Consider the following 13,387-nt stretch of genomic DNA (forward strand, 5'->3'; position numbering starts at 1 on the left):
GTTGAGCGAATGCAGGTGCCTGCTGCGAAAAGTGGGGGGCTTGAAAGTATTGCTGTTGATGTGGATAATATCCCCCTTGATGATATTGTTGCGCAGCAAACTGTTGTGGCCTCTAAAATTGTTGCTGAGGACGCGGTCCAGTGTGGCCTTGAGCCTGCCCCTTTTGGAACTGCTGTAATTGAGGGGCATTTCTGCCAGCCATATACTAGACCTCCGCTGGGTTCTGAGCCTCTTCAATTGAGCACTCAGCAACCTGCGGACCTTGTTGGTCTTCAAAAGCTCTTTCCTCACATTTCTCGGCCTCGTGCGGCGTCTGTTTTCCTTTATTACGCAGGTCCTGCTTCATGAGCTTAGACAGCTCCTTGACTTGGATCAACAGACTGTCGATCCTTGCATTGTGAAAAACGGAAGCGGGAAGTTGGTATAGACCCCTCGATGGCTCGGGCCTGTTGGACTTTGGCCAACTTGACTGATTGGCCGCCATTTTCTCGATCAAAGCCCTCGCTTCTGAGGCACAGCGCCCCATCAGCGAGCTTCTGCTGCTACATCCAAGGACATTCTTAATTCAGGAGTGATTCCTGAGTAGAAAATTTGAAGCTCCATGAAGTCCGGAATTTCATGATGAGGGCAGTTGCGGAGCAATTGTTTGAATCGGCTCTAGGCTTTCGGAAGGGTCTCATCACTTGCCATCTTGAAAGTGAGTATTTCATTCCTTTGGCGAATGGTCTTTGATACAGGATGATATTTACTCACGAAGGCTTGCGCTGCTTCCTTGAAAGAGCCAGGAATGGGATAAAGGTTATCGAACCATTTCCTGGCTTCTCCAGATAGTGAAAATGGAAACAGTATCATCTTTGCAGCGTCCTCTGTGATGCCGTGAGATTTGGAAGTGGCAGCGATCCTCTTAAAGTTCTGTAGATGCTCATAAAGGCTTTCGTTGAGCAGCTCATGAAATTGGCTCTGGCTCGCTAGGCTGACGAGCTGGTTTCACCTCATAGTGGCCAGAGCCTCTGGGCGCAGAACTTGTAATTAGTGTATGATCCAGAAGGGACTGGTAATGAACGTCCATGGGGACTTCAGCAAGCGGGCGTTCAGCAGCCCTGTGTCCCTCAGCCCTCTGGTAAGGCTCAGCAGTAGGTGGTGGATGAGTGATGGTAGCGGGTATCGCAGCGGTGTTGGCAGTTTTTGCCGCTTGGGAAGCGATAAACGCCCCCTGCGCAGCTTGAGCTTGCTCCACCTGAGCGAGGTGCGCTTGCAGCCCCGTCATTCCCTGTTGGATGCTACTAAGGGCTCTCATTAGTTGCTCCTCAGTCGGTGTGAGCGCATGGGGAACAGCAGCAGGAACCACAGTGGGGATGTGGAGGGGCACCTCCTGCGAAGATATAGATGTGGCAGAGTTGGAAGATATCCCGGCGACAGTCTGGAAATCGGGTACGACAGTAGAAGGAGCTGCAGCATTTCCTTGGTTCGCCATAAGTTTTTCTCGAACTTGCTCTCTAAACAGACGTTTCTGTGATCGAGCAGAAAGAATAGGACTTGTGGGACGCTGAAAACGCTTCGGACCCCTACATAATGATAGCCACATCAAGGAAAAAGTTAGCAAAATTAGTACAAATACAAAAATCATTACAAAGAATTTAAAAGTAATTTATGGAGCTTCAAAAGATCCTCAACCAGAATACTTTTTATGAGTTTAAAATCCCCGGCAACGGCGCCAAATTATGATGAGGCTAAAAAATGTGTGCTGTTTTTACACAATTCACAGAGAATTTATATTTGAAAAATCAGTTAGTGGAAATTATAGAAAACGATCAGATATAGTAATTTTTGTGGTTGTAGACCCTGAGTAGTCATCACAATTATTTATACTCTTTTTACTGGTGAGTTTTCAGGTGGAACACAAGGATTTTAAGTCATGAATTTCAACGGTGAAGATCTTGAAAAAGCGACGAAAATACAAGAAGAGATCCGCTGTAAGCGGACCCAATCAGCTAGACTACAAAAAGCGGTAAATAAAGCGATAAAAATGGAGTGAGCGGGAGTGAGCGAAGCGAAGGCGGAGAATGAAATGCCAGCGATAACCAGATGATCGGGACACGAGCAGAAGTAGGGACCAGATGAACAGGACATGGATGAATGACGGTTACCGAGTGAACGGGACATGAGCGAGCGGCACATTATATGTATATATATATATATAGATGAGCGACTGAGAGTGAAGAAGAGATGTTATGCCTGAACTGTGCGTTACTAAATGGATAGATTTCCTTGGAGGCAATGAGCGAGCGATGAAGTTGTGTTATCGGAAATATATGTATTCACGGAGGCGGTGAGAAGGAAGTAGTGTAATTATATAAACTGAATATAAAGAATTCATAACACTGGAATTTTTTATCTTAAGGGATTTACAACAAGACTTCAAAGACACCCAAATTCAAGATATTATAAGAAAGAAACCCTACTATCACTAGGAATCTCTGCGACCTAATAGACCACCGCCTATGTCCAATTAATTTTCCCGAAATCTGCCTCATTAGTGGTTTTACCCTTCTGTTACTTCTTTTTAATCAAAATTGAATTCAGAACAGCAGTTAAGCAGGTCGACAAGGCTCCCGCGTACTTAACTACATTGAACTACCTTGAGACCGCTTTTGGCGCATAACAAGGCTCAAATAATCAATTCTTCTTTAGCTCTAAACCAGTGAAATGGAATTCTCTAATTTCGAACTTTATATAAGTGTGTAAAAATGGTGGAAGAATTTAGGATGAAGAACTGAATGATATTTTATTATCTACTACGAAAGCATGAAAAGACTAACACTATAAAGCTGTAAATGAAAGCAGTAATCTAATCTAAGAAAGTTGGAAAGACTTGGCCAAGGGAGGAGAAGAACTCCTACTCCCTTGGCCATTCCTGTCGAGAACTCCCTTACAGGGTTAGAGCTCTCAAAAACAGGAAGACCACTTGCTGCGTAGTACTTGCTAAGAGTGTTTAAAATCGAAGTATCGATTCCTCTTTACATAAAGATATCTGGCCCTATTTATAGCAGGTGAAACGGGACAGTTGCAATAAGTTGTTGGGCAGTTCCAACCGCTGGGCAGTTAGGCGGTTGCTGGTAGTTATTCTGTTGAGGCAGTTACTGGCCATAACTCCCAGGGCGCTTGCTTTGATTGCCTTGAACTGTAGGGGCGCAGATCTTCCTCGTTTGCCGAAGGGCTGGAGGGTATCAGCGCAGCTAGGCTCGCTTGTGCTGGCTGGAAATGAAATGGCTGTACCGCTGCAGTTGGAACACTTAGTTGGAATCTGGTGATAGTCTGCAGCGGTGGGTGTTTGGGCTGTCGCTTGCAAGCGGGAGAGGTTGTCGCTTGCGGGCGGTGAAGGCTGCCGCTTGCCTCTCATGCCTTAGTATTTTCAGGATGTATTCTGGGCGCTTACGAGCGGAGGTGACTGTCGCTTGTGGCGTCTGCCTTAGCTTTTCTGGCACCAGACTACTGCTTAAAAAGGCAAAAATCGTTAATAATCTCAACAACGAATTCTGGATCATGCCAAGCAATATATATCAATAATGTATGCCATTGATGAATCATTTTGATGGTTTTTATACATAAATTCGAGTAATACACAGTTTTGTCAAGCTAAGAATATGCTCCTATTTGGAGTTATCAATAGGCCTAATGTGAGCACCAATATCAGGAAAAATCATAGGAGTTGACGGGAAATAGATTTCCTTGATTGCAGCAACCCGAGACATACCAATCCAGACTTCAAGGATGTGCAGGAAGATAGCCAAGCACGTGCACCAGACTTCAAGGATCTGAAGGGAAGCACTCGAGGAGTGTGTAGTAGAGTCGGTGATGCACAAAGAAGGGCACGGAGGATCTAGTCAACCAGTATTTCACCTTGGCTAAGGTTCGAGAAGTCAATCTATGGAGGCAATGCCTTACTCAAAGACGTCACATAGACGATCCAAGAAACATACCAAAATATTATGCAAGTTACGGAAGCCGGAAGAGAGGCACTTGCCATAGACAAAATTGTCACCACCAATGTGAGTGGCGTATGGTAAGGGCGATCAAGTTGTGGGACACAAGGGATGGACACTGCTGAGGAAATATCCAGCACGATGGCGGGAGCGGGAGTTGTCTGAGACAAGAACTAGCCGAGAGACTCAAGGGTTTCCGTCTCGGACCAAGGAGACAACTGAACAAACAAATAGAATTGTGCAGTCTTCATAAGCACAGAACAAAGACACACACAGAACAAAGAGTTGCAGAACAGAGAATTTAGAGAAGAAATTATTTTGTATATATCATAAACGTCCTTTGCATCTGCAATCTCCAACTGAGATTTATAAGCAAGCTAAGGACCATTGGAATATTATGTTAGACAAATATAACAAATTAAAATGAAGGACCACACAACACTGCAACACTACAACAAATTAACAGACTTGTAACAAACTTGGTGAGCTGGAATGAGAGATACACTGGATCAGCACAGTCATAACCATCATTCTTCACTTCTTTGTCATCTTCATCTTTAATATTTATCACCCCATCCTCAAGCTTGACATGGCAAGAGTAACCCATATTGAGCTTGAAAATCATATTCTTTTACACTAGAGGCTTGTATCCTCTGGTAAACACATCTCAAATTTGAAGATAGGATGGCACATAAGCTAATCTGATATTTTCTTTGGCAAAATGATCACGTATAAAGTGACAATCAATATCAATATGCTTCGTACGCTCATGATGAATTGGATTTTCTTCACTTCTTCTTTGGAAACAATGGCTCGATATTCAGCTTCTGCTGATGATTTAGCAACTATAACTTGCTTATTTGTTTTCCATGATATCAAGCAGGGATCAAAAAATAAGCAAAAACCTGAGAAAGATTTTCTTGAGTCCAAACAACATCCCCAATTTGCATCACAGTAAGCCTGAAGAGTTGAATTTTATAATTTAGGAAACAACAGTTGCAGATGAGTACTTCCTCTTAGATATTTGAGGACACGTTGAAGAGCCCTCCAATGAAGATCTGTAGGGGAATCCATAAACTGACTTCGCTGTTGGACAGAGTAGCAGATATCAGGTCTGGTAGTGTTGAGATAAAGCAATTTCCCAACCATTCTTCTGTACACATCAGGCTTCACCAAAGGTGTTCCCTTGTATTTTTGCAACTTACTTCCCACAACATAAAGATTGTCAACTGAGGTAGTGTTTGCCATATTTGCCTCTGTAAGAATATCCTCCACAAAACGGTGTTGAGATACTGACCCTCTGCACATTGTTTTATTTCCATCCCCAAAAACAGATTTGCGTGTCCCAAGTCCTTGATTGTAAATTCGTAGTGTAGGAACCTTTTCACATCTTCAATGATTGATGCTTCATTTCCTGTCACAAGTATGTCATCAACATAAACTAGCAAGAAAGTCAGCTTATGATCTTTTAAGCCAAAACATACAAGCAATGATCATAATTTGACCGTAAGAAACCATAGCTCGGCAACTTTGATGTGAATTCTCTATACCATTGTCTGAGAGTCTGTTTGAGCCCATAAATTGCTTTTCTGAACCTGCATACATGTCTGGGTGGAGCTTTATATCCCTATGGAGGAGTCATATAAATAACTTCATCCAAATGACCATGAAGAAAAGCATTATTGATGTCCAATTGGTAAACTCTCCAGGATCTGTGTGAGGCCATTGCAAGCATGGTTCTGACTGTGACAACCTTTGCAACATGAGCAAAAGAATATGTGTAGTCTTGACCATAAATTTTCAAGTATCTTTTGGCAACTAAACGTGCATTATACCTTTCAACACTGCCATCAACCTTCCTTTTATTCTGAAAATCCATTTACTCGATATAGGTTTGATACCTGCAGGGAGTGTGGACAACTCCCATGTGTGATTAAGCTCCAAAGCCTTCAATTCATTGTTCATTGCTTCAATCCAAGCTTTGTCCAGAAGAGTTTTTAGAGTAAGAGGTTGGTTCTTGATCATGAACAGAAGAAGAAACATGCCATACATGCAAATTAGAAAGGTTTGGGGGAGGGTGGTTGGTGTTGCAAACATAGTCCTTGAGCCAAAATGGTTGTTTGCGTTCTTTTGGAGGTAAGCTGAAGGGTGATTCTTTGTGTTGATCTGAAGAGTTGGATGTAGAAGGGGAGTTTGGTTCAGTAATGGGACTAATAGGTGAGATAGGATCAGGGCTGGTATATGAGGGTATTGGATCAGATGATGGATGAGAATTTGTGGAAGCACTTTCAGTCTCAGGCTGAATGAGAGGAACATATGTGAGAGGCTGATCAAGGATGGGATCAGTCACACTGATTTGAGAGGGAAGATTAGGAAGAGAGAGAGAGGAAACAGAGGCTGGTATAGAGGCAAAGGGCAGGATGTTTTCATAAAAGGTGACATGCATAGTGACAAAGCTTCGATGAGAGTCAAGATCATAAACCTTGAATCCCTTTTGGCCGGATGAATGTCCAAGGAAAATGCACCTCAGAGCATGAGGTGACAACTTGTGCAAATTGGAAGTTGTATTTGCAATATAGCATAGACAACCAAACACTTAGGTGATCATAAGTAGGGTTGGTTTTGTACAGACGCTCTTAAAGATTTTCCCAATTTAAAATCACCGAGGGAGCTCGGTTTAGGATGCAAGTGGCATGAAGAAGGGCATCACCCCAAAATTTGATAGGAAGGGAGGCATGAAAGAGCAAAGATCGAGTCACTTGCAAAAGATGCTTGTGTTTGATCTCTACTCTTCTATTCTGTTGGGGTGTGTGAGGGCATGAGTGTTGGTGGACAATGCCATATTTGGCATACAGGGCTTTACATTTAGAATTCAAGAATTCAGATCCATTGTCAGATCTGATGACTTTTATTGGACTTTCGAAATGAGTTTGAACATACAAGATGAACGCTTCAATGACTTGGATTAACATTTTGTTTATTGTGCAAAAGGTAAGTCCATATAGCTCTAGAATGATCATCAACAATAGTCAGAAAATAATGGCAACCATTTAGAGTAGTTGTTTGATAAGGACTCCACGTGTCCATGTGAATCAACTAAAAAATAGAAGCGGCACAAGAGTCATTTTTATTAAATGAGTGTTTAGGCTGTTTAGCTTTATGGCAAGTATCACATGGCTTGATATCACATTGGGAAACAAATGGTAGATGTTTCAATCTGCTGGCAGAGATGTGGCCAAGTCGAAAGTGCCAGAGAGCACAATCTTCTACGGCAGCAACAACAGAATGAGAAGAGCCAAGAAGGATGTAGAGGTTTTGCATTTGATATCCAGCATTTGATATCCAGTGGCCAAAGTGATTCTAGATCTCTGGTCCTATACAAGGCATTTATCTTTTGAAAACACAAGAGTGTAGTTAGTGTGTTTTAGGAGATTGCTTACAGACAATAGGTTGAAGGTGAAATCTGGGATAAAGTATACACAATGGAGAGTAATTGCAGAAGCTATGGTAACAGCTCCTTCAAACTCAGTTATTAGGTGAGAGCCATCAGGGAGGTATATTCTTGGTTTTTAGGGGAGAGGTTTCAAGGAGGTAAACATGTTGGCATTTTTGCATATATGGCATGATGCTCCATTGTCTATTAACCAAGAAGTGTCACCAATACTCAAATTATTCACAAAAGAGAAATTACCTGAGTATTCGATGTTTGAGCTATTTTGTCTGGTTGTGATGTCACCTATATTTTGCTGCATTATCTTCTGAAGTTCAGCTCTGATGAGTGCTGCAAAATCAGGAATAGATGAAGTATTCTTCACAGAATTACCAGCACCAGCTCTATTTTTCTCCTTCTGATCAATCACCAGGTTGTTGGCTTTTCTTTTCCTCCAATTCCTTGAACCAAGAAGGTACACCATGTAAGGAAAAACATATATCCCTTCCATGCCATGCCCCTTTTTTCTTGCAGAATTCGCATATCATGTTCCTTTTCTCTTATTGCATCTTCGTTCTTTCAGCTAAGGATTTGGAAGCCTTAAAGTGCTTGGGAATAGCCAAGGCATTGTGTTCTGTAGCTATATAAATTTCTTTTTGTTTCTCATATTGCACAACCATTGAGTATGTTTTGCTCATGTTGGATAAGGGGTCCATCATCAAAATCTGACCCCCGGGCACTTTCAAAATTGTCATTCAATCCTGTCAGAAATTGAATGACCGTGTCACAATTCATTTTGCTTGTCAATTTTTTGTGAATCCCACGGGTGCATGAACCGTAGGAGCATTCTACCGGAGTGTCCACCGTGAGAAGTTCTTGCCAAAGCTCATGTAGACGAGTGGCATATGTGGCTATGGTATCACTTCCTTGCTTGAGGGATGATTTTGATCTTTGTAGCTGGAAGATCAAGCTTCCATTTGACTGTCTATAATTCTCTTTGAGAGTTTCCTAAAGAGCCTGGGATATGGATACAAATATAAATGCACCTTGTATATCTGGACTGATCGAGTTGATAATTCAAGTCTTGACTAAGGCAACAACCTTCACCTAAGCTTCATGTTCTGGATCATTTTTGTGCATAGTTGTCAATAGCGAGCTATAGCGGCGTAGCGTAGCGGAAAGGCACTCTGCTGCTACGGCCGCTCTGCAGTTCCGCATTTACGCAATAGCGGTGTAGCAGCCTGTAGCAATACTCCGTTATGTTACGTTATATCGCTATTGTAGCTAATTGGATTATTTTTTGACAGGTAAATAATTGAAATCTAACTTAAACTTATAAAATGTACTTTTTTATTATAATATAGACAAAAAAAATATTTATCTTAAATCTTAAATTAAATTTTTAAATTCATTTAGAGAAAATAAACAAATTAGAAAGCCAAAAGTTGCAAAATTTGATTTATATCAAGTATAACCAAAATTTGTTAGATCATTATGGTAGCAATTATATGATTGGTCCTATTGTTTTGAATGATTCCAATGAGTGGTTAATTAAAAAAGTTGATAATTGCGAAGGATAAGTTAGTCTTTTGACAATGATAATTTGACCAGGGGAGTTGTTGATGCTAATAGGTCTGTTATCTACACTAAGATACAAACATCAATACATCAATGAGAAAGAAAGCTACAGGTACTTCTAGCTCTAAAAAGGAAAATGATATTATACAAGGTGAATAAATTGATGAGAATGAAGAAGAGGGAAAAAAAAATATAGACAAAAATAATTAAGTAATAAAGGAATAAAATTTTGAATATATCTCTATTATACAATAGTGATCTAATTTGTTTTGCTTATATAACTATCTAATAGTTATGATCATATATATATATTTTGACATTTTATTAGTTTGGGTGATAATTATGATATTAATTTATAGGTTTTTCTTTTGTATTTTTGTTATAATTTTGTATAAATATATATATATATTCTTAAATATTTAAATAGCGGTCATACCGCTATCTGCTATTCCGCTATAGCATTTTAGATATTAACCACTAGGCACTGCTATCCGTGATTGACAACTATGGTTTTGCGTGGCCTTGGAGTTTTTCCAATAATAAATCCACTTCTCTTTTGCAATGAGAGCATTGAGGACCCGGTGTGACCATGTAAAGTAGTTGGCGCCATTAAGAGGAACTGAGGATAGAGCTAGATTTGGTTAATCACCACTAGATAATTGCAGAGCTTCTGGAAGGCTTGATTGAGCAGCGAAGAGAGAATGAGCTGCTAGTATTGGTGGCCTCATATGGCTGAAATGTTTGTTGTTGGTGGTGGTGTTCAGTTGTTGATTCGTTGTTGGAAGTCATGAAGAGCAATGAATCATTACCATACTTTGATATCATGAACAAACAAATAGAATTGTACAGTCTTCATAACCACAGAACAAAGACAAACACAAAATAGAGAATTGAGAAGAAGAAATTATTTTGTATATAGCAGAAACGTCCTTTGCATCTACAATCTCCAACTGAGATTTATAAGCAAGCTAAGGACCACTGGAATATTCTGTTAGACAAATTTAAAAAATTAAAATGAAGGACCACACAACACTGCAACACTACAACAAATTAACAGACTTGTAACAAACTTGGTAAGAGCAGCTTGATGATGCTGCGAACTTGTATACACTGGATAAGCACAGTCATGACCATCATTCTTCACTTCTTTGTCATCTTCATCTTTACTTATCAACAACACGGGAATTCAAGGCATCGAGGATGATGTCTACTTCAAGTAGTTGGGGGGGGGGGGGGGGAATGTCACGTACCAAACATATGGTCGAGGATGACCGAGGCAAAGCCCTGAGATGACCGAAATATTGCCTGGAACTAAAGCTATGACCTAGGGAGCCATGAAGAGGCGGCTAGGAGGCGAAGGCTAATGGAACCTCCTGGAACATTCCCGGAGCACCTAGATTACCCTTTGACTGAGTTAGATGTCTATCCGTTCGACTTAATCTAGACTTATTCCTATTTTTTGTAATAGACAGCTTATCCGATTATGGATATACTTTAGCTTATGTTTTGGACCGGTTTGTTATAGAGTTTATAAATAGGGGAACACCCCATTGTAAACCACCATAAATTTGAGAGCAGTATACACTTTACTGAATAAGAGTGAACCTTGTGCTTGCTTGCTTTGCATATTATGTGCTTGCGTGTGAGGCTATACGTTAGGTTTTCATGAGTGTTGAGGAATTGTTATGCCGACTGGAGGGTATTTGAGGAGAAACCATTCAACCCGTTACACATGGTATCCACCCGATCCATAAACTCATCGAGATGGTGCAACCCTCAAATTCTAAATCTGCATATTGAAGGATAAGTTTGATCCGAAATTTGGAAGAGTCCCTCGCCAATGGTCCTGTACAAAAGGGTTGATATCATCTTCTTCTGACTCATCCTCATTATTTGAAAGGTTTACAGAATCACCATCTGCATCCATCTTAGCCTCCAAAATTGCTTTGTGTTCATCGAGTTTCTAGACTTGCCTCTTTAAGTTGTCATTTTCCACTTTGCAGAAATCACGTTGCGGACGGGCAGCCTCATCAGCAAGGACGTCTGCACTATGATTCCTTCCATCTTGACCCTGACCACCATATCCACGACCATAGTTTTGTTCGGTCACTGCCAGGGAACGTGTTGCTCTAATGCTAATTAATGTCGATGCACGAACTGAGATAGCTGAAGAAGAGATAAATGTTGATCAAAATTGACAGTATTTTACAAAGAGAATGAAAAGTTGAATGCAAAATGATGAAATAACACATTTATAAACTTGGAAAACCTAAATCCCAAAAGAAGTACACCCAAAGTAGGAATAATTGCATAAATCTTAAGAAAAAAAAAACCCAAAAGCATACCATCGTTGATTTGAGGTCCTAAACGATCCAAGCCACATCACAAAAAGACAAATTTAAAAAATAAAATAAAATCTTCAAATATAAAGATTGGCAAGATTGCTTCATGAAACTATGATCTTTTCACATGTTTATGTTTGTGAACTCTATTTAATATATTAAATGTGACCGGTTTAGTATGTTTGCTTGTGACATGGATCCTTAATTGTAAGTAGAATGCACGATCATATTGACATGCAAGTTCACAATATTGGAAAAAAAAATACATGCATGAGGGACTCACATTTTTGTGTAACATATATATATTATACAAATTATATATTTCAGATGATACACTAAATTATCCATGAATTTTTGTGTATGTATGAATGATGGTAGGTCGGGTCATTGATCAGTTGTGTTGATGTGTTTTTGCGTCTGCAGGAAGCTTGGAGCAAGTTCAATTCAGAGGAGCTTTAACTAATAGTGCAGGAATTGAGAGAGGTAGACAACAAGCACTGCAGTAGGAATGATTTGATGATATGCTGCAATCAAGAATGTTTTGAAACCTACCTACCTATACATCTTTTCTTCAAGTTCATATGATATATATATATATACACTAGTGCTTGTAAGCGGCGCGTTTGTTTTGTAATGTAACATTTGCGGCTTCAGAAAGAACAAAAGCAATGCCATGTTGGAGGGCAGGGGATTCATAATCTTGCAATGAACAACCACAACAATAATATTGCCATTTTTCTAGAAGAAATTGCTTGTCTTTGTAGGAGTAATACTCCATCTTTCACTACAAGGCATAATACGATTGTAATAAACAATGGAACAAGTTGGACCTTGTTTGGAAATTGGAAATGTTTGAATTATTGAGCAATAAACTAACTAGTTACTATTGCATAATAATCTTAGAAGAATAAACCTCAATGAATTACAAATAAGCAATTCCGATTAGAGTGGTTTAGATCTGAAACAAGTCACCCAAATCCAAATTCCCGAATCAAACTCAACCAACATTTACAGTTTCACCGAATTGAATATCCAATGTTTATTTCAACACAAATTGACACCCAGGTCTGTTCACTTGTAAGATTATAATTTTTAGTTTTAGTTTTAAATAGTCAAATTTTTAATTGAAATAATTAATTGATGTGATATAAATATATATTCATGTGATATTTTGAATGTAAAATTAAATTTTAATGTAATAAAATAAATAAAAAAAATGAGTGTTTGATTTGATATTTTAGAAGAAAAAAGAAAATTAAAATAGTAAAGTCAATATAAAAATTCAACAAGTAAATACACTCTTAGAGTGAGCAATTATAATAGAAGCTATAGAAGCGCAATAGATTACCAAATATATATATATATATATATGTATATATATAAAACAAAAAACTGGCCTGGTTCCTTTTTTTCCGGACCTCCCCAACCCGGTTTCGACCTATACCAAAGCTAAAAAATTGTAGAATTATTTTTCAGGTACTTTTTATTATTAAAATTAAATATAAAACAAGATATAAATGGTACTCTTTTGGTCTATTTTTTAATGCCTTATTTGATATTTACACGTATTTTTAAGTCATTAAAGTTTTTATTATAAAATGATAAATTTGTCCTTTATTTTGTGTAAAGAAAAAAAAAGTAAATAAAGTCTGTTAATTCTCCTAAATAGGAAAGTAGGATAATAATTCTCCCAAATAAAGTAAGGATGTATAAAAATAGAAATACAACAATAATTGTTGTACATTTCAAATAAGAAAGTAGGACGTTAGTTTGTGAACTGGGATAATATGAAATATATATTATACTTCCTCCGTCCATACATAAAATATACAATTTCTTTTGGCCAGTTAAAAGTAGTATATTGATATTTTTGCCATTTTTTTTTGTGTAAAAATAACGATGTGATGTAAAGTAGGAGTATTTGTGAAAAAAAATAAGGTATTTAATAAAATATTTATTTGTTCCAAAATAAAAATATGTATACTTTCTAGTCCGGAAGGAGTATTTAATAGTAAAATATTTGAAAATTACAGTACAAATAAATTAAATAAATA

General features: G+C 38.7%; 1 protein-coding gene across 2 annotated transcripts in view; it reads left to right on the top strand.

Moving 5' to 3' along the window:
- The window catches only part of LOC127242262 (auxilin-like protein 1), a 43,422-nt gene extending 31,232 nt beyond the window's left edge, over positions 1-12,190 (top strand). The window contains exons 9-10 of one of the 2 annotated variants that reach the window (XM_051261736.1): positions 10,995-11,112; positions 11,761-12,190. In XM_051261736.1, coding sequence (XP_051117693.1) covers positions 10,995-11,045 — 51 coding nt within the window. In that variant the 3' untranslated portion in view covers positions 11,046-11,112; positions 11,761-12,190. Of the gene's footprint in view, positions 1-10,994; positions 11,113-11,756 lie in introns of both variants that reach the window. The other variant, XM_051261735.1, reaches the window with a different exon arrangement.
- The last annotated feature ends 1,197 nt before the right edge of the window (positions 12,191-13,387 follow it).

This window comes from Andrographis paniculata, unplaced genomic scaffold (genome assembly GCF_009805555.1).
Source record: "Andrographis paniculata isolate CXL003 unplaced genomic scaffold, ASM980555v1 Contig86END, whole genome shotgun sequence".
Taxonomy (NCBI): Eukaryota; Viridiplantae; Streptophyta; class Magnoliopsida; order Lamiales; family Acanthaceae; genus Andrographis; species Andrographis paniculata.